Genomic DNA, 22,300 nt, shown 5'->3' on the forward strand with positions numbered 1-22,300 from the left:
CTCATTTGTAAACATTTTTACTTTAAAGAGATATTACGCAAATTCGTACACTATTTCAAATTGGAAAGGGCACTTGAACATTAAATATAAAAAAAATTACTACAAATATTATAAAAAAATTATATATATAATAATTATAAAATATATTTATTAATATTATATATATACACACACACTTTTCCTCTGGACAGGTTTTAATATAAAGCTCCCTAATTGTGCCCAGGTGCCATCGCATGTTGAAGGCAGCATCAACATACGATGCTTTTGTATGTCGGGACCATCGCATAAACGGCTATCCGGCAGCGCAGACTGTTTCAGCTGCCGCCGGATAGCCGTTTGCGGTGCCCCGTGTGCTCCGGTGATGGTCACTTACATGGCTCCAGAGCGTCCTCTTCGGGATCCCCTTCATGGCTGGCGCTCTCCGTAGTCATCACGTCGCCACGCACGCCGTCCCGTCATCCAATAGGAGCGGCGTGCATAGCAAGAGTGAGGTTCCTGGGCAGGAGAGACGTTCCGGAGCAACAGGGACACCCCGGGGAGGCGGCAACAGCGATGAAGGGCGACATCTAGGGCAGCGGTGACGGTTCCCGAGCGGCGGGGACATGTGAGTATTACCTCCTATACTTTACATTGCACGGATCCCTCAACATGCGATGGTTTCAACAAACTATGGTTCATTTGGAAGGGATTACCATCGTATGTTGAGGGACCACTGTATGTCTGTGTATGTATATTTATATAGATATATCTCTATATATCTATCTATATCTCTATATATCTATCTATCTATATCTATCTATATCTTGGCCTTGCACCCCACCCACCTCTATCAGGTGTGTATATAAGGTGTCTTGGATGTTCCAGATCCTGCCATGCTTACTGAACTGTTCACACAGAGGCATATTCACAGTGTAGGGTCCGTCCCAATGAGGCCACCTTATCGCGGTGGGACGGTCCAAGCTATTTGACCGCCGGCGGAGACAAATTTGCGAGCTAAGTGCCTCAATATTTCATAGTTTCACATTTGCATCTATTACACCATAGCTGTATAGCTCTCCATGTTTTATCTGCATGTTCATGTTTCACCTATATCTTTGTGCTGGCAGTGTGCTGCTGCATTCTTCTCTCTCTCTCTCTCTCTCTCTCTCTCTATATATATATATATATATCTCTCTATCGATATATAGTCTGGTTTGCACCTGGGCACAATTAGGGAGATTTATCAAAACCTGTCCAGAGGAAAAGTTGCTGAGTTGTCCCTAGCAACCAATCAGATCGCTTCTTCTCAGCAACTTTTCCTCTGGACAGGTTTTGATAAATCTCCCCCAATTTATATACACAGTACAGGAAAAGAGATTTGAAAAAAGGGCTCGGCTTCCAGATGACTGTCAATCGAATAGGACTAAGTATGGGAGGGGGAACATGGAGACATGTTAGACCACAACACTACGGGAGCTTTGGGGGACTCCTCTCTGATACTTGACATCAGAGAATAAACAGGACTTATACCGCATATGCCACTCAAACACTAAACACATAGGTCCAGATTTATCATAGAATGTCTACGGTAGAGCTATTTTCCCACGTTTATTTGGGTGCAGCAGGATGATGAATTTTGCGCAGCTCTGCTGTGGTGGGAAAAGCTCTACCGCATACACTTTTTCTAGACGCTTGTGAGGGAGGGAAGTAGACACTTTCCGGGTCCTGGATTTGGCAGGTTAGATGTTTTTACTTTCACAGAGCTGCCGGGACATTTTTATTTGCAATTTTAGACACAATCAAATTTGATTGCGGTGTCTAAGGGGTTAAAGCCAGGTATCACCATGATCGGTGATGTCTGGCATTAGAGATGGGTCCTGGTGGCAGATAGATGCCAGGACCACCCAGCTATGACCTGCGCCAAGCTCCTGAGCACATCTCATAGAAGGGGAGTGGGACGCTGTAGTCCACAAGAGGTTAAAGGTTGAATTGCGGAAGGTAGAAGTGATTCTCACGCCTACTGGTAGGTGGTGTAGCTTTGCACCTAAAAATTTACCTCTGCGCACAAAATAGCGACTTTTGACAAAAGTCGCAAATGATAAATACGTGACCACTGCAGGGTCAAAAAGAAAAAGTTCTACGGGTAGGCAAAAAGAGTAAAACTGTCTATATCAAAAGACGCATAAAAGTCTCTAAATATGCTGCTTGCGCCTGAACTGCGCCAAAACAGACAAACAATTGCTCTAAAAGCAATGATAAATCTCCCCCATAGGCCGACATTTCTCAATGAATTTACCTTTTTCCCCCCCCCCCATCTATATTTGGTGCTATTTTGGAGCAAGTGCCCTTTTTTTGCACCTTTTGGTTTAAACATTTCTGCTGATTTTGAGTTGCAATCCACTGATTTTGGCCATACACATGATATGGACAGTTTTATAAACTGCGCCTTTTTCTGAAAAGGGCAAAAAAAAAGCCAAAACCACCAAAAAACAACACCGACCAGACTTAGCTTAGCTTTTTGGTGTATGTGAAGAGTAAAATTTCAGAAAATGTGACCTGCACATAATGTATCTAATGCTCTGACTATTTAATACATTTGTTGCTCCTACACATAACAGCACACAAAAAAAGGTGTAGAAAAATGCTTCACTTACACCTACAATGATAAATGCTTCACTTACACCTACAATGATAAATGCTTCACTTACACCTACAATCATAAATGCTTCACTTACACCTACAATCATAAATGCTTCACTTACACCTACAATGATAAATGCTTCACTTACACCTACAATGATAAATGCTTTACTTACACCTACAATGATAAATGCTGACCATAGCACATATGCCTCTTACATACTATACTGTATATTTACCACATATGCGCAAAACTTGGCCCATATAGCATATGCCACTGCCCCACTGGATTCATACCGCATACACCATGCACTACTCACACACTAAGAGCACATGCCACTAACATACAGGAACCCATACTGTATATGGCACTCACATGCTAGACACGTAGCACATACACCCCAAACCAGGGGCGGAACTATAGAGGATGCAGAGATAACAGTCACTACAGTGTCTAAGGGGGCCCCAGGGCACATCTTCCCCATAAGGGACCAGTATTATAAATAGCACATGGGGCCCTTTTGCTGATTTTGCATTGGGCCCAGGAGCTACAAGTTAAGCCTCTGCCCCTAACATATTGGCTACATACCACAGACATCACTCACACATTAGACATATGGCAAAAGTGCCACTAACACACTGGAAACATGCTGCATATGCCACTCATACACTAGACACATACCACAAACACTGAACATATACCACCCTTTCCACTAACATACTGGGACTCGCACTGAATATGACACTAACCTACTGGACACATTACATACACCACTAACCTACTGGACACACATTACATACACCACTAACCTACTGGACACACATTACATACACCACTAACCTACTGGACACACATTACATACACCACTAACCTACTGGACACACATTACATACACCACTAACATACTGGACACACATTACATACACCACTAACATACTGGACACACATTACATAACCACTAACATACTGGACACACATTACATACACCACTAACATACTGGACACACATTACATACACCACTAACCTACTGGACACACATTACATAACCACTAACCTACTGGACACACATTACATACACCACTAACCTACTGGACACACATTACATACACCACTAACCTACTGGACACACATTACATACACCACTAACCTACTGGACACACATTACATACACCACTAACCTACTGGACACACATTACATACACCACTAACATACTGGACACACATTACATAACCACTAACATACTGGACACACATTACATACACCACTAACATACTGGACACACATTACATACACCACTAACCTACTGGACACACATTACATACACCACTAACATACTGGACACACATTACATAACCACTAACCTACTGGATACACATTACATACACCACTAACATACTGGACACACATTACATACACCACTAACCTACCGGACACATACTGGACCTCCCACTTATACACTGGACACACAGTAAACACATGACAAATTTTGTTATAAAAAAACATGTTTAATGAACATTGGTTTGGCATTTGTATAATGCGGAGGGCACAGCATTAACTAGTCACATGCTGAACGCATTGTTCTTAGGCAAGTTAAATTAAAGCAGACATTACTGGAAATCTTTTTTATTTTTCACCCTGTAATAGTCCTGTCGAGAACAATAGCGGAGAAGATGAGAGATCGTATAGGCACCTTAAAAAGAGACCACCATGTTTGGTTGCTGTAAATTATATATATATATATATATATATATATATATATATATATATATATATTTCCTAAATTCTGTGCTGATTAATTTCTTAAAGAATCTCTAAATTCTGGATGTGCTTTTTATGGTACTTTTTTTATTTTATTTTTTTTAAATATTATGCTTGATAAAAATACCTGGAATGTCAGGACCAGAAGTCAAATTCTATATGCGCTGATGCATACAGCAGTGGTCTCCAAACTGTTGACCTCCAGATGTTGCAAAACTACAACTCCCAGCATGCCCAGACAGCCAATGTAGTTTTGCAACACCTTGCACAGTTTGAAGACCACTGGCATAGAGAGACTCATTTCCATTCACCGTGTTATCCAGACAGTTGGATTTACATTTTTATAACAATTGAAAGGGTACTCTGGAGAAAAAAAGGGGTTTTCAAAGCAGCTGATCCAGGAAAGTTATACAAATTTGTAAATTACTTCTGTTGAAAATCTTAATCTTTACAGTATTTATCAGCTGCTGACACCTCTGGCCATGTTAGGAACTGTCCTGAGTAGGAGCAAACCTTTCCTGCTCTGGACACTTCCTGACATGGACAGAGGTGTCAGCAGAGAGCACTGTGGTCAGACTGGAAAGAACTACACAACGTCCTCTGGAGCATACAGCAGCTGATAAGTACTGGAAGGATTAAGATCTTCTCATGGCCAAAAATACATTTGTACATAAAAATAAAACAAGTTTATTTTGTTTTATAAAACAGACTATTTTCCTTAAACTGGTTATTTATTACATTGGAGTGCTTTTCATGTGCTTTAATATACTGGCTGTTAAGAGCCCTTAGCATTACATCCAGATCTGTCTACAAAATTGCATTTAAAGGGGTACTCCGGTGGAATTTTATTTTTTAAATCAACTGGTGCCAGAAAGTTATACAGATTTGTAAATTACTTCTATTAAAAAATCTTAACCCTTTCAAGTACTTAGCTGCTTTATGCGCCAGAGGAAATTGTGTAGTTCCTTCCTGTCTGACCACACTGCTCTCTGCCGACACCTCTGTCCGTGTCAGGAACTGTCCGGAGCAGGAACAAATCCTCATAACAAACCTCTCCTGCTCTGGACAGTTCCTGACATGGACAGAGGTGTCAGCAGAGAGCACTGTGATCAGACAGAAAAGATCTACACAACTTCCTGTGGAGCATACAGCAGCTGATAAGTACTGGAATAATTAAGATTTTTTAATAGAAGTCATTTACAAATGTGTATAACTTTGTTTCACCAGTTGAGTGGAAAACGTTAGTTTTTTTTTCCACTGGGAGTGCACCTTTAATTTAGAGGAGGAAGTAGAAGGTGGGATGTTTTGCATAGTGCAAATGTAAGCAAGTTATGGCTTTCCAGGTCTTGTGCATTAATAAGTTCAAGGCATAGAGGCTGGAGCCCCTCCTCCTCCTTCTATAAAATACATAGGAATTATTATTGGCTATTAACACTTTAATGGGTTTATGATTGGAAATGTATGACCCCTATTATTTAACATACACATCACACCCTGCACCTACTATATATGTTTACAGCGACTTCACAACCTTTCTTTATTGTGCTGTTGCTATACTGTGAAATAAATCATTTACATCTACAAATGCAAAAGAATTAAAGGCCGTGTTCAACACTGCAACCATTTTTTATTGCTCTATAGCGCATCTAAAAGGCAAACTGCCTTAATCTCCTACAGTTTTAGGTCTACAGCAAACCTATATGTCTCCATGGCAACAGACTACACACAAACCCTGCGTAGTCTGACCCTGAAGTCTTAGGCCAGGTTTACACAACCGAGTTTCCAAGCGTAATTCCGCTTTAGAATTCCGCTGCAGCAGAGTGCCATTACTGTTAATGGGATTCCCCCTGCACAGCTCAAATTCATCCTCCGAAAGAATGACCTTTTTATTTTCTGGTGGAATACTTTGGTGTCTTGGGCCGCCGCTCCTGGTGTCCTCACGGTCCTAGAGCCGCCCTCCAAATCTTATAGTGTGAATTCAGCCACTCTTATTTATTTACAAAGAGGAGACAAATGATCAAAAGAAATAACTGCAGGATCAGGCTACACAGGGTATTTTATTTGCCTGTGACTATGAAGACATATAGGTCAGTTTGGAGATAAGGTAGTAAGTAGGCCCCAGGCAGGACAGCTGATTATATCATAGAGGAGTGCATGTTCCAAGTGGGCTGACCTATTCCTATCCAAACATAAATCCAAGAAGAGGGAAGCACACTTTAGATGAGGGCTATGCTAAAGGTAATATTACTTTAACATGGCATAAGAAAATACAGTAACGTTTCTGGCAACTTGTAACCCTTCATCAGGTAGTGGAGTAGTGCCACCTAATAAAAACAGCTGCAGGTGCAACCCACTGCTCTGTACACACTGTTTCACTACCCCATAGCAAGGTGAAGAGATCCAAGTAACCCAAAACTTTCCTGCATTTTCTAAGGCCATGCATAAATGCGTAGGAGCGTAAATGCGCAGGAGCTGCAGACAGAAAACGATGAGGTTTTTAATGAAAACTATATGCATTGCAGCAAGAAAAAGGTGGTCCCAGGATTAAGTCTACATATATGTACACCGACCACGTTCAAGGGTATGATCGGTGTCAACAAATGGCGTGGTTTGTGTTAGAAAGCCTGTTTCCTAGTACTTAAAGGTGGCCTATATGCTGGCCTATCTGAGAGCAGGATATGATAGAGGGAGCAAAGCTAAGCTCAGGGATATACAGATATATAGGATTTGGAGCAGGATTTCTTAGTAAAAAGCAGAGTAAAACCTGACAGGACTCCTAGGAGAGACCGGAAGAGTCCTGATGACCCCACCCACATACAGTGATTTACAGCTTCCATTGTGTCAATGTATGTACACAAGACACTGTCAATCACTGTCTGGGCGGGGTCAGCAGGACTCTTCTAGGAGTCCTGTAAGGATTTACTCTGCTTTTTAAAAAGAAATTCATATAAACCTATATATATCCCACAGCTCAGCTTCTCGCCCTCTGTCATATCCTGCTCTCAGATAGGTCAGCAGAAATCACCTGACTTGTTACGCCCACCTATTTTTATGCACTCTTTATAAATATTGCACTTCTGTCTTACTTACACACAATTGTTCAAATCTACGAAACATTTGTAAGGCAATATTCTAAGGCTAAACCCCCCCCCCATAATTCCCAAAAGTACAGTAGGTTTTTCTCCTACTTAGTGCTACTAATAAATATTCAGAATTACACAAAAATAAACTTAACGTTTCTGTTGTTACAGTAGCATAAGGAAAAAATGTATCTTAAAAAAAAATTACATATCCGAAAATGCACAACCCACTATATTTACACACACGCACACAAAAAGGTAAAATTCCATTTATCCAACATTGATAGAACAGGATAGGTGCCCGGATTCACTTAAAAGAATAGACCAAAAATACAATAGGGGAGATTTATCAAAACCGGTGTAGAGGAAGAGCGGTGCAGTTGTCCATAGTAACCAATCAGATTTTTTCTTTAATTTATAAAAAGGCTTCTGAAAACTTTTCAGAAGCCTTTTTAAAAATTAAAGAAGAAATCTGATTGGTTGCTAAGGGCAACTGCAACGCTCTTCCTCTACACCGGTTTTGATAAATCTCCCCTAATGTTAAAACAAAATGTAATATTCCCCAAAATGTAATATTCCCTTTTTATTCTGAGCAATCTTCTAAATCTCTCTGGTCAGTCTTCTGCTTTTGTATGGTTTTACGTAGTACAGCAGCTTTATTAAAAACATATGCTCGATTATCACATGGTGGATTAATGGAATTTCACTAACAAAGATATATGTGACCAAAATATCTGCACTTCATATTCTTTGCCGAGTATTTGTATTTGGTTTGTTGGAAAAACAGGTAGCCCTCGGGGGATAGATCTTCCACTGTATTCAAAGGAAGGTCTCAAACTGAAAAAGGGATCTTGTTGCATTTAGGAATTGCGCCATGCTTTATTTTTGCATTTAAAAAAAAGTCCAGCAAAACGGAAACCTGCTCTTTGTTTTATGGAATTTTTTGCAACAAAGATTTTATTCCTGTGTTTCCATGCAATTGTAAAGCCGGCGCATTTCGGCTACCATGCCTTAATCATAGAAGATCTATGATTAAGGCATGGAAGCCAAAACGCGTAGTACCTCATTCCTGTGTTCCATGCAATTGTAAGCATTTTTATAAAAAAATTTAAATGTAATAAAGTAGAAAAAGAGCAAGTTTCCTTTATGCTGGACTTTTATTGCAAGTTTCCACTTGAAGGCCCTCTAACAGTTGACCGTGCACTTGTAGTACTTAAGTTTTCTTTGTTAGGGCCAGTCCACACTGCTAAGTATCCGCTTGTAGCAGGGTCCCATTGTTTCCAACAGGATTCTGCTATACTGGTCAAACTGTGGAATTTCCGTGGCGGAACATTTCACAGCCGAAATTCAAGATTGGGCGACATTCTACCTTTCCAAATTAGATAGGGATGCATCATGTCGACTCTTACAGGAATGAATATGAAGATCTGCTCTAGAGTACAAACAGCTGCTCGGACTACCAGAGGATGAGGTGCAGATATATTGTTCCTCAGGATAAGCTGTTAAATGACTTTAAATCTTCTGAATTTTTACCCAACTGTACCATACAAATTTAGAACTCCTCCCAAACATTCGTCTGCAAGTTAACAAAAATGCTAAAACACCTTCAATATATATAAAAAATCTAATTCTAACAACAACCGGAACATTTTTAATTTGGCTTGGAGAGAAAAATTATTATTAAAACTTATTAGGTGTCCAAAAAACTCCTAACACACCATTATTTGGGTTCATAGTAGTCTTCCACAACAAACAAAAACTTAAATCTGTTGAAGAACAGACTAAATAAAATAACAGTAAAATGCAGCAATAAAAAATTTGTGCAAAATAAAAATGCAAGTAAAAGGTTTATCGACAGTCCTAAGAATAGTCGATCATGGACTCCATCTGATCCTCTGCGCGCTGATACCGAACCGAAGAGAAGAAAGGACTTTTCTTTCTATAGAGATAGACGAGAGATCCGATGAGGAGAACGACAATCACAGACACTGCAAACGCGATGGCAGCCACTGCTCCACTGGATCCTAGGACAAGATGAATGCATGTACAATTTATAAGTTAATAAAACAAATGGGCGATGGACAAATGGTCCCCAACAATGGATCAAGAGAATTTCTAATGCTGGTGATCTATGACGAGTATCTAAGAAATAATCCTCTATTGCCACAAAAAAATCCCAATTTTTAAATGGTGGACTTACCTTTACAATTCCTTTAAATGGGCATTGTAATTTGCAAACACTTTATATACTTATATACATTGGTTAAAAATGTGTATATTTTTGGGTGAAAAAATACTCTATACTTCTTACCACTAGGGGTCCCTCCACTGTCCAGAACACTGACTTGTCCCTGTAGCTATTACCTCTGTGTCTCAACTAAGACAAAATATAGGAAGTGCAAAGAGCAGCCAGTTGTCAGCTCTGAGGAGTGAGGGAGGAAGTTCTCACATAAGATGTGAGGGCAGGAAAGGGAACGCACCCTCCGCCTCAGTGAACTGCATGCAGGGTGAGCAACACAAAACAAGGGAATTAGGAGCCATAAAAGGATAAAATAGGATGCAAAACTCCATCTATCAATCTATATCTATGTAAAGGGTTTAGAGCTCTGTACCGGAAAAACAAAGTCCTGCCCATGATAAAAACATTAAGTAGCACAATATTTTGGACCTAAAACTACATAATGATTAAATGCTTTATATATTGACAACCGTTTTACCTCTCTGTTATTGTTTTCGAGATGAAAGTGCAAAATTTTTTTCTAAAATAATAATTAAAAAAAATTGTTGTAATCCTGAAAGTACTTACTCAGAGGTGCTTTGCAGACAACTCTTCCTTGACCGGGTGCACACGGTACTTTACTCCACGTTCCTGTCTGGGGTGACAATATAACACAAGGGCCCACTTGTTCTTTCTGTGCAGACCCCCAGTTTGTATAATGCACAGGGGAGCCATCGAGCCACACTGACTTCAGACCTGAAAGAAAGGAAGACACATTAATTCTATCAATCCTATGCACCATATTTTGCACTCATTAACATAGATTGACATATTTCCCTGCCCCAGAAGAGCCTATAATGTAGTGTTCTGTGACAATATACAGAAAGGTAAATTAAGTATGTTTTTTGAAAGTGCAAAGTAACTTGAATGCTCAGTGGAAAACATAATTAGTTTGAATGGGCAAGGTCAGATCCAAAAACTTTTTATATGTTGTTACTGATGAAAATTAAAGACCTTTTGTAATATGGTTGTTTAAATTTTTTTGAGTATTTAGTAAAGAAAACTGCTCCTGAATATTCCACCACTAGGGGTCCCCATACATACTGGGATACTATCCAGTCCTGCAGCAGCATCAGGCTTGTCCATGAGTCAGACAAGAGATGAGTCCTGGACAAGGCTGCATGAGCAGAGGAACCAATCACCTCCCACCACCACAAGGAGGGACACGCCCCCTCCCACGACCACAAGGAGGGACACACCCCATCCCATATATATATATATATATATATATATATATATATATATATATATATATATATATATATATACACACACACACAATATATATATATATATATATATATATATATATCTCACCAGGAGAATACAGCAGCACCCTACTAGCACAAAGATATAGCTGAAACATGAGAATATAGATAGAACATGAAAAGCTATACAGCTGTAGTGCAATAAATGAAAATATGAAATTATGAAACAATGAGGTACTTAGCTTGCAAATTTGGCGGCCAAATAGCTTGGACCGTCCCACCACGGTAAGGTGACCTCATTTTGGGACAGACCCTACACTATGAATATGCCTCCGTGTGAACAGTTCAGCAGGTATTGCAGGATCTGAAACATCCAAGGCACCTTATATACACCTAATAGAGGTGGGTGGGGTGCAAGAGCCAACATGGAGGTAGCCACTCCCCTGTATGTGTAATACAGACAAAGAATAAGTTGGCCAGCACTATTGATTTCAAACTATTATATGGACCTGGCTTACAGGTGCAGGCTGCTGGGCTAAATATACAGCAACAGGAGAATACAGCAGCACACTGCTAGCACAAATATATAGATAAAACATGAGAATATAGATAAAACATGAAAAGCTATACAGCTGGAGTGCAATAAATGAAAAAATTTAATTATGAAACAGTGAGGGGGCTCTTGCACCCCACCCACCTCTATCAGGTGTATATAAGGTGCCTTGGATGTTTCAAATCCTGCAATGCCTGCTGAACTGTTCACACAGAGGCATATTCATAGTGTAGGGTCAGTCTAAAAATGAGGTCACCTTACCGTGGTGGGACGGTCCAAGCTATTTGGCTGCCAAATTTGCAAGCTAAGTACCTCACTGTTTCATAATTTCATTTATTGCACTACAGCTGTATAGCTTTTCATGTTTTATCTATATACTCATGTTTCATCTATATACTCATGTTTCATCTATATACTCATGTTTCATCTATATCTTTGTGCTAGCAGTGTGCTGCTGTATTCTCCTGTTGCTGTATATTTAGCCCAGCAGCCTGCACCTGTAAGCCAGGTCTATATAATAGTTTGGAATCAATAGTGCTGGCCAACTTATCCTTTGGTTGTACGTGTGTAATATATATATTATATATATATATAAAAAGAAGGGCTCCTGTTGAAATGATAATTTTACAAGATCATCCATTTAACTGCATGTGCTCCAGACAAAACCTGCTGTCTGTCAAGAGCATGGCCTGGAGCGAGGCAACTATTTCAAAAGGACTGTCTCATCTGAGATAAAATCTAATCTAATGTGTTTCTATTTGTCAATTATTTTTTTCTTCTTTTATTAGTATTTCTCTATATTTCATTCATTAGGAATTCTTAGGTAGCCAAAAGCTTTGTCCAGGTAGCTTAAACTTTATTTATTAGTATAATCTATTCAGCCTATACATCTACTTATATTATCTGTCAGGAAGATACTGGTTTGGTCTTGTAATATGTAGCAATTTCATTGGATGAATACTTTATACCAGTAGAAAATGTCCTTGTGCTTTACAGGCTCACTTCTGGACATTACAATTAAAGGAGTACTCCGGGGGAAAAATTATTTTTTTCATATCAACTGGCTCCAAAAATGTAAATATCTTGAAATAGTGCAGTTCTTTAAACGAATAATAAGCCAACAGAGAAGATGCAATAGGCAGAAAGCCACCCAATTTCTGCCGCTCACTTGTCAGCTTTATTGACCAGTCTGGGACATGATGAGCAGAGTCATTTCATTATAAAAAGATGTGACCGTTTATCAAAGCTCTATTGTACACCTGAAGGCCTACATAAGGCAGGGTTGGCTGTACTTTATCACTTCCTGGACACAGTAATAACACAGATAAATAATACAAAGAGTTGTGGGTGGCTCACACGATAAAATACAATGTATACCAAGGTCGCTGTGTTTCACGATACCCTTCGTGCCAAAAAAAACCCAGAGAATTTACATGACTGGATACTTGCATATACTGTACTACTAAAATAACAATAAATAACTGATATGGCTAGTTTTACTTAAAATATTTATTAAACTATTAATTGAAAATCACGTCTATAGCAGGGCCCTTGCCACAGACGAGACACATACATATGAATTAGCAATAAATGATAAGAGTAAAAAGATGATAAAAATCAGTATTAAATCCCATAAAAGACCTGCATAAAAATGTATAGTCAGTTGTTGGATACAGTTTATGATGTAATCAGGTAAGTAGGTTAAACATATGAGACAATAATGTCAATAATGTCTCTACTGAGGAAAGGGTCATTACACCAAGTACCCTGAAACGCGTCTAGAGAAAACTACTGCATCAATACCGCAGTTTTACAGCATTAAACAATAGAACTTTATTCCACAATCCTTGAAGGACCGCTATCTTTCACTACACAGCTGCCTGTTCCTGTTATAATCACCTACCGTATTTTTCGCCCTATAGGACGCACTGGCATATAAGACGCACCCAATTTTAAAGGTGCAAAATCGAGAAAAAAAAAAAAGAAAAAAGATTCTGCACCCAACAGTGATCTCCAAATGTTGCAAAACTACAACTCCCAGCATGCCCGGACAGCTGTTGGCTGTCCGGGCATGCTTGGAGTTGTAGTTTTGCAACATCTGGAGGTCCGCAGGTTGAAGACCACTAGATAGGAGGTAGTACTCACGTGTCCCCGCCGCTTCGGACCCGTCACCGCTGCCCTGGATGTCGCTCCATCGCTGTCGCCGCGTCCCCGGGGTGTCCCCGACGCTCCGGACGTCTTCTTCCCCGGGATCCACGCTCTCCGTCGCCGTCATCATGTCGCTATGCACGCCGCTCCTACTGGATGACGGGACGGCGTGCGCGATGACGTCGAAGGAGAGCGCCGGCCATGCAGGGGATCCCGGCACAGAGCAGACACCGAGGAGGCAGGTAAGGTCCCTCCCGGTGTCCTGTAAGCTGTTCGGGACGCCACGGCGGTCCCGAACAGCCCGACTTTGGCTTCAGATGCGGCGGTCAGCTTTGATCGCCGCGTCTGAAGGGTTAATACAGGGCATCACCGCGATCGGTGATAGCCTGTATTTGCCGCGGGTCCCGGCCGTTGATGGCCGCAGGGACCGACCCGATAGGTGTGTATTTGCCGTATAAGATGCACCAACTTTTCCCCCCAGTTTTGGGGAAGAAAAAGTGCGTCTTATACGGCGAAAAATACGGTAATCCAGCATTCCATCTTGCCGGCTTTCTTCCCATCTCCACCTGACTGACATCAGACGCCAAGGTTTTCTCCACGAGGCTGTTTCCATCTCCGGAGCGATTCCACCCACCTCTGAGACCAGCGGCTTCCCCTAAGGTCTGTGTTTAATCTGGACATTTAGTATAATATATAATATTAATATATATATATATATATATATATATATATATACACACATACATACATACATACATACACACACACACATGCAGACTGTATCTTACAATCAAGGACTGTGAACATTGCCGTTTCTTCAGATGTCGGACTAGTTGAATCTAATGCATATTTAGCGTGTTTTTTTAATGTTTTTTTATTGTATTTCTTTATTGCAGGTTTTAATTTCACCTCCCCACAAGGGCCCTGTGTAAGGAGGTTGATATTATAATTTTCAAAAATTATATTTATCTTTATTTGCATATTCTAAGAATACATTTTTTTTTTCATCATCAATTGAAGCACAGCTCCATCTAATTAATTCATCATGTACCAGTATATCTGATATTAGTCTGGAGGTTTATGTCCCTCCCCCTTTTGTCTACAAACATATGAGACAGTAGGTTCGCTGCACCACTCACCACCCCACAAATAGAGCGAGGTCCCCGCAGCTTTCAGAGGAGATATGTGATCTGGGTAGCAGTACAGGTACCACGCTCGCAATCCTTAGCATGAGGACGCCACCACTCCCCGCTGCACCCTCCACCAACCACTGCTACCAACTACAGCCACTTCCATCATGGCGGGACGCATGTCCATGCCATCCTGCAGCAAGATCAGATCGTGACAAGCAATACTCTGTGGAGCCGCAGACTAACATTTTGGGCCGGACACATGTCCTTGCCAGTCTGCAAGCATTAGGAAGAACGGCGCTTCATATCCCTGTACTGCTAACCAGATTGCATATCTCCTCTGAAAGCTGCGGGGACCTCGCTCTATTTGTGGGGTGGCGAGTGGTGCAGCGCACCAACTGTCTCATATGTTTAACCTACCTATCTGATTACATCATAGACTGTATGTGACTATTCATTTTTATGCAGGTCTTTCATTGGACTTAATACAAATTTTTATCCTCTTTTTACTCTTATTTATTGCTAATTCATATGTACAGTCATGTCCGTAAATGTTGGCACCCCTGATATTTTTCAAGAAAATGAAGTATTTCTCACAGAAAAGGATTGCAGTAACACATGTTTATTCCCTTTGTGTGTATTGGAACTAAACCAAAAAAGGGAGGAAAAAAAGCAAATTGGACATAATGTCACCAAACTCCAAAAATGGGCTGGACAAAATTATTGGTACCCTTAACTTAATATTTAGTTGCACACCCTTTGAAAAAAATTACTGTACTGAAATCAGTGGCTTCCTATAACCATCAATAAGCTTCTTACACCTCTCAGCCGGAATGTTGGACCACTCTTCCTTTCTGCTCCAGGTCTCTCTTATTGGAAGGCGCCTTTTCCCAACAGCAATTTTAAGTTCTCTCCACAGGTGATCAATGGGATTTAGATCTGGACTCATAGCTGCCACTTCAGAACTCTCCAGCGCTTTGTTGCCCTCCATTTCTGGGGGCTTTTTGACGTATGTTTGGGGTCATCGTCCTGCTGGAACACCCAAGATCTCGGACGTAAACCCAGCTTTCTGACACTGGGCTGTACAGAGCGACTCAAAATCCATTGGTAATCCTCAGATTTCATGATGTCTTGCACACATTCAAGGCACCCAGGGCCAGAGGCAGCAAAACAACCCCAAAACATCATTGAACCTCCACCATATTTCACTGTAGGTACTGTGTTCTTTTCTTTGTAGGCCTCATTCAGTTTTCGGTAAACAGTAAAATGATGTGCTTTACCAAAAAGCTCTATTATGGTCTCATCTGTCCACAAGACGTTTTCCCACAAGGATTTTTGGCTTACTCAAGTTCGTTTTGGCAAAATGTGGTCTTGTTTTTTTTATGTCTCCTGCCATAGCGTTTCATTTCATTTAAATATCGATGGAAAGTTTGCGCTGACACTGATGCTCCTTGAGCTGGAATTACAGCTTGAATATCTTTGGAACTTGTTTGGGGCTGCTTTTCCACCATCCGGACTATCCTGCGTTGACACCTTTCATCAATTTTTCTCTTCCATCCACGCCCAGGGAGATTAGCTACAGTGCCATGGGCTACAAACTTCTTGATAATGTTGCGCACTGTGGACAAAGGCAAATCTACATCTCTGGAGATGGACTTGTAACCTTGAGATTGTTGATATTTTTCCACAATTTTGGTTCTCAAGTCCTCAGACAGTTCTCTTCTCCTCTTTCTGTTGTCCATGCTTAGTGTGGCACACACAGATACACAATGCAAAGACTAAGTGAACTTCTCTCCTTTTTATCTGCTTTCAGGTGTGATTATTATATTGCCCACACCTGTTACTTGCCCCAGGTGAGTTTAAAGGAGCATCACATGCTTGAAACAATCTTATTTTTCCACAATTTTGAAAGGGTGCCAATAATTTTGTCAAGCCCATTTTTGGAGTTTGGTGACATTATGTCCAATTTGCTTTTTTCCTCCCTTTTCTTGGTTTAGTTCCAATACACACAAAGGGAATAAACATGTGTATAGCAAAACATTTGTTACTTTTCTGTGAGAAATACTTAATTTTCTTGAAAAATTTCAGGGGTGCCAACATTTACGACCATGACTGTGTGTAGCTCGTCTGTGGCAAGAGCCCTGTTATAGACAAGATTTTCAATTAATAGTTTAATAAATATTTTAAGTAAAACTAGCCATATCAGTTATTTATTTTTATTTTAGTAGTATATAGTAGTACAAGTAGTATATGCATACTTAGAGGGCTGTATCCAGTTGTGTAAATTCACAGTAATAGCACAATAATACTTTATGAGATTTTATGTCAATTGATTAAAATTCTTTGCAGCTATCAAAAAGTACACACCCAGCCATACAGTCCATAAAGACAACATAATATGTGTGTATCACCAATATGGCCGCCCCAGTCACATTATTATTCTTTAACTGACTTCCATCTAAACAACTAAAACAAAATACATTAAACAATGCCTTGAAGAAGAAGTCAGGGTTTTACATACATACAACACTTACCAGTCATACTGGAATTTACTCCAAGCCAAATTCGTCTGGTAACATACGGATCATTGTCCAGGGATCTGCTAACAAAGGCATTTTCCTCTTCGTCATTTATAGTCAGCAATGTGGAGGTGGGATCTAAGGACAGTGAATAAAAAACGAGTCCAATGACATAGTACAGAATACATGCCTATGCCACACAATGGTGCGTGTTCAGCCCCCAAATTAAGAATAAACCCTGCTGAAATGATCTGATGTCAGTGGATGACATTGCTGATCTCTATTTATCCCACCTATCGAAAATACAATAATATATAAAAGATATCAAATATAAAAAACAAACAATAGTAAAATAATAGGGAAAAAAAACACAAAATAGAAAAAAATTAATAGAAAAAACTGCCTATATTTGCCTAATGTGGTGAAGACTTTCAGAAGGCAACATTACCCTTTACTAATCACAAAATGTTGTTACATTCATAGTTTCATACTACATCAGTACAAATGAAACAATTCATATGGCGATCTACTTGCAATTTTTTTTTTCTATTTCTCTGTACTTCTTTACAAAATAAAAAATGATCATCATGGAAAATAGAATAAAAAGCAATTCAAAAAATCTAAAGTACCACAAAAAGATACCAATAAAAGCTACAAAAATCACAAGCCCCCACACAACTCAACAGAAAAAACAAATGGTATGGCTCTTTGAACGTGACAGCAAAAAAAAAAAAAAAAACCTGAAAACTGTTTTATTGTGTAAAAAAAAAAAAAAAAAATTATATATAAATTTGGTAATGCTAAAATTGTACCAACCGCGTGAGTAAAGCTAACACATTATGTATGCTGCATGGTGAATGGCAGAAAATATAAAAATGAAAAATTAAATTGGTGGAGATTTTTTCTTTTTCCCATTCCACCCAGAAAGAATTAAAGGGGTATTCTGCCCAGAGACATCTTATCCCTTAGTCAAAGGATAGGGGATAAAATGTTTGATCACAAATATATGCCCTTCTAATGGCTGAGGCTGAAAGCAGTCCTCCGAGGTTTGTTGGGGCGTGGGAGGCGGAATTGCAGACTTCCTTTGCCGCGTCTGACTGGTTGATGGCCTTTACACTGTCATTAACTCTCGATCTCCTGTAAAGCGCAGGAGACCAACTACAAGCTTCTTTCCCGCTGGTACAGAGTACCAGTGGTTTTGCACAAAATGTACCCTCAGGTCTCAGATCTCTGCTGGAGATGTGGACGGGAGAAGGGGACGATGACTCACATTTGGTGGGCCTGTCCCTTGCTTGCCTCCTTTTGGACCGCGGTTCTATCTCACAATACATCCATTACTGGTATTGTCTATCAAAATGACCCCAAGGTGCTATTGCTGACTATCTTACCCTCCTCCTGTAAAACTCCTGCTAAAATCCTCGCCCACTTTTTGCTGATGGCGGCAAGAACAGTAATACCCAGAAAATGGTAATCCACCGCTCCCCCGACACTGTCCGAATGGTATTCCGAAGTCCTCTTCCTGTGTAGAATGGAAGAGATAATGGCAGACTCCTCAGACCGCAATGATAGATTTCTGACAATCTGGCGCCCCTGGATGTCACATGTGGACTCCCCTGATTATAGAGCCGACTGATGCCCCTATACACCCCCCTCCCCTAGACCCCATCCCATTAGGCCTCGTGATTGACGGACCTAGGCTAACCCACGAGTTGGTCACTGGAAGGCTGGCAGCTCGGAGGTGACGACCAGTGGACCTGAGGTTAGTGCTTTTTGTCCCTCTGCCCCCCCCCCCTTTTTTTTTTTCCTTCTTCTCCACGCTCCCATTCTTTCATCCCTTTTCTGGTCTCCCCTCCACCCCTCCGCCCCCTTCCCCTTCCGCCTTTCTTTTCCTACTCACTCTACCTTCCCCTACTCCATGCTGTGTCTTCACTGTGTTGTTTGCTCATTTATGTTTTACTTTTTATTTTAGTTATTTTCTTTGTTTTTTCTTTGTTTTCTCTTTCTGGTCAGTGGACCTTGTTGACCGCTCTTGACTTACGGGAGTGGTACCATACCACATGACATTACTGGGCCAATACTATTTTACGTGTTACCTGTGTTCACTCATGCCCTCACTGGAAGCCCGCTTTAGTCACATATATGCTTCGACCATACCGATTGAACTCTTGTGTATTTACATCGTGTAACATTGTTATGTGACCCAGTATATAATAAAACCTTTTGTTTTGAAAGTAAAAAAAAAAAAAAAATGTTTGATCACAGGGGTCCCGCCGCTGGGACCCTCCACGATCTCCGCGCAGCACCCGGCATTCTAAACCGTAAGGTAGAATGCTGGGTTCCTGCAGTGGGGGTCGTGCAGTCACGCCCCCTCCTGTAGACAAGTATGGAGGGAGCATGGCGTGACATCACGACCCCTGCCGCAGGAACCCAGCGTTCTAAGTTTATTGTTTAGAATGCCGGGTGCTGCTCGGAGATCGAGGGGGGTCCCAGTGGCGGAACCCACGAGATCAGACATCTTATCTCCTTTCCTTTGGATAGGGGATAATATGTCAAGGGGCAGAGTACTCCTTTAAAGTTAATCAATGTTATACAAACTCCCAAAATGTTGCCACTCAAAAATACAACTAATCCTGCAAAACAACCAACCATATGGCTACTTTAATAGGAGAACAAAAATAACCACCAAAGACACATTTAACCAGAGTTGCACTTATTGCTTAAGTAGTAACTGTTCAGACATTGTGCGTATTCTTGTGCTGCACTGTTGAATAAAGCCAAATTATGTCGCTAGACACATATAATATATACATATAGGTTTGTCTTCCATATTGTTACACGCATACCCATATGTGCGGTTTATACATAACACTGATGACCTACCCACAGTCTGACACATTGTGCTGGCCTCCATGTTGTTATAGACGGTGTAGTTGTAAATTGTCACATCAAAGCCATAGCAGAAATCCTTGTGACGGACCCAGCGCCCTGTGCCTGGTGTTTTGGGGCACAGCTCGTCTTCGCTAGAAAACTTTAACTGCACTGGAAAACATAGGATTCACATAGAATAAGACAGATAAAACACTGCAAGCCTATATATATATATATATATATATATATATATATATATATATATATATATATATTTATATTTATTATCTCCTCCACCTACCTCCTCTATCTACCTATCTATCTATCTCTCTATCTCCTCTATTTATCTCCTCTATCTATCTCTCATAGATAGATAGATATGAGAGATAGATAGATAGACAGACAGATATAGGAGATAGAGGAGATAGGGAGGAAGAGCAGATAGATAGATCTATCTCTCATAGATAGATAGATAGATATGAGACAGTACACACAAAAATCTTGTCCACAGCACCAAAGTTCATGAAAAAAATTAGGTGTTTATTCCATAAAAGGTGTCAATGCAGCTGCTGTATTGACACCTTTTATGGAATAAACACCTATTTTTTTTTCATGAACTTTGGTGCTGTGGACAAGATTTTTTGTACTGTCTAAAAGATGATCCCTTAACCAAGGATCCAGGAGCTGCGTGCAACCCCCTACGGAATCTTCCTTTTGTAGGTTGTGCTGTTCTTTTTCTACTACTAGATCGATATGAGAGATAGATAGATAGATATATATAGGAGATAGATATAGATAGAAATAAGATGATAGATAGATAGATCTATCTCATCTATCTCTCATAGATAAATAGGATAGATATATATATAGGAGATAGATAGATAGACAGATAGATAGATCTATCTATCCATCTATCTATCTATCCATCCATCCATCCATCCATCCATCCATTCATCTAATATCTATCCATCTATCTCTCATATCTATCTATTCATCCAATATCTATCTATCTATAAAAAAATAAGGCCAGTGCAGCACTCCATAAAAGTAAAAAAGGCAAATTTATTTCATGAAAAAAAAAAAAAAAATATGCAAGAGCACATTTTTTATTGATGCAGAAGAATTGGTGGACTTGATTCATCTCTAGAGATGAGTGAAGTTACAGTAATTCGATACGTCACGAACCTCGCGGCTCGGCAGTCGCTGACTTTTTTGTGTTTCGGTGGCTGGAAAAGATGGATAAAGTCCTAGGAAAGTCTCCAGCCACTGGAGCACCTGAAAGCTGAACTCATTTATGCAGGATAAAGTCAGTAACTGCCGAGCTGCGAGGTTCGTGACGAATTGAATCACTGTAACTTCACTCATCTCTAGTCATCTCAGTAGCCTGCACCCATTCATTGTGCAACATTTTTTTTCCACTTGAGTGCTGTTGTGATTTTTGTTTTATCTATCCCTCTATCCATCTCATATCTCTCGCCTATCCATCCCTCGCCTATCCATCCCTCGCCTATCCATCCCTCGCCTATCCATCCCTCGCCTATCCATCCCTCGCCTATCCATCCCTCGCCTATCCATCCCTCGCCTATCCATCCCTCGCCTATCCATCCCTCGCCTATCCATCCCTCGCCTATCCATCCCTCGCCTATCCATCCCTCGCCTATCCATCCCTCGCCTATCCATCCCTCGCCCATCCATCCCTCGCCCATCCATCCCTCTCCCATCCATCCCTCGCCCATCCATCCCTCGCCCATCCATCCCTCTCCCATCCATCTCTCTCCCATCCATCTCTCTCCCATCCATCTCTCTCTATCTAATCTAATATCATATCTTTATATCTTTCTCAATATAGTTTGCTTACATATGCAAGTGTTTCTACACCAGAATGTCTTTAGCCATTGCAAAACTGCAACTCCCAGCATGCCCGGACAGCCAAAGGCTGTCCGGGCATGCCGGGAGTTGTAGTTTTGCAACAGCTGGAGGCACCCTGTTGGGTAACTGACATAAGTGATGCATTTTGAAACAAAATGCATTTCTGTACGTGCAAAGAGGTACTCCACTGCTAGACATTTTATCCCCTATCCAAAGGGGCAGCCCAGGAATAGAAAACCAGAGCTAAATTTCTGCTGGTTGTGTGTG

At 40.6% G+C, this 22,300-nt stretch overlaps 1 protein-coding gene across 1 annotated transcript in view; it reads right to left on the reverse strand.

Moving 5' to 3' along the window:
- Nucleotides 1–7,953: 7,953 nt before the first annotated feature.
- LY75 (lymphocyte antigen 75) overlaps nucleotides 7,954–22,300 on the reverse strand; it is a 113,292-nt gene continuing 98,945 nt past the window's right edge. The window contains exons 32-35 of the mRNA XM_056536449.1: nucleotides 20,177–20,335; nucleotides 17,312–17,434; nucleotides 10,267–10,434; nucleotides 7,954–9,484 (exon numbers count right to left, since the gene is read on the reverse strand). Of these exons, the coding sequence (XP_056392424.1) occupies nucleotides 9,321–9,484; nucleotides 10,267–10,434; nucleotides 17,312–17,434; nucleotides 20,177–20,335 (614 nt within the window). The 3' untranslated portion in view covers nucleotides 7,954–9,320. The remainder of the gene's footprint in view (nucleotides 9,485–10,266; nucleotides 10,435–17,311; nucleotides 17,435–20,176; nucleotides 20,336–22,300) is intronic.

This window comes from Hyla sarda, chromosome 8, assembly GCF_029499605.1.
Source record: "Hyla sarda isolate aHylSar1 chromosome 8, aHylSar1.hap1, whole genome shotgun sequence".
Taxonomy (NCBI): Eukaryota; Metazoa; Chordata; class Amphibia; order Anura; family Hylidae; genus Hyla; species Hyla sarda.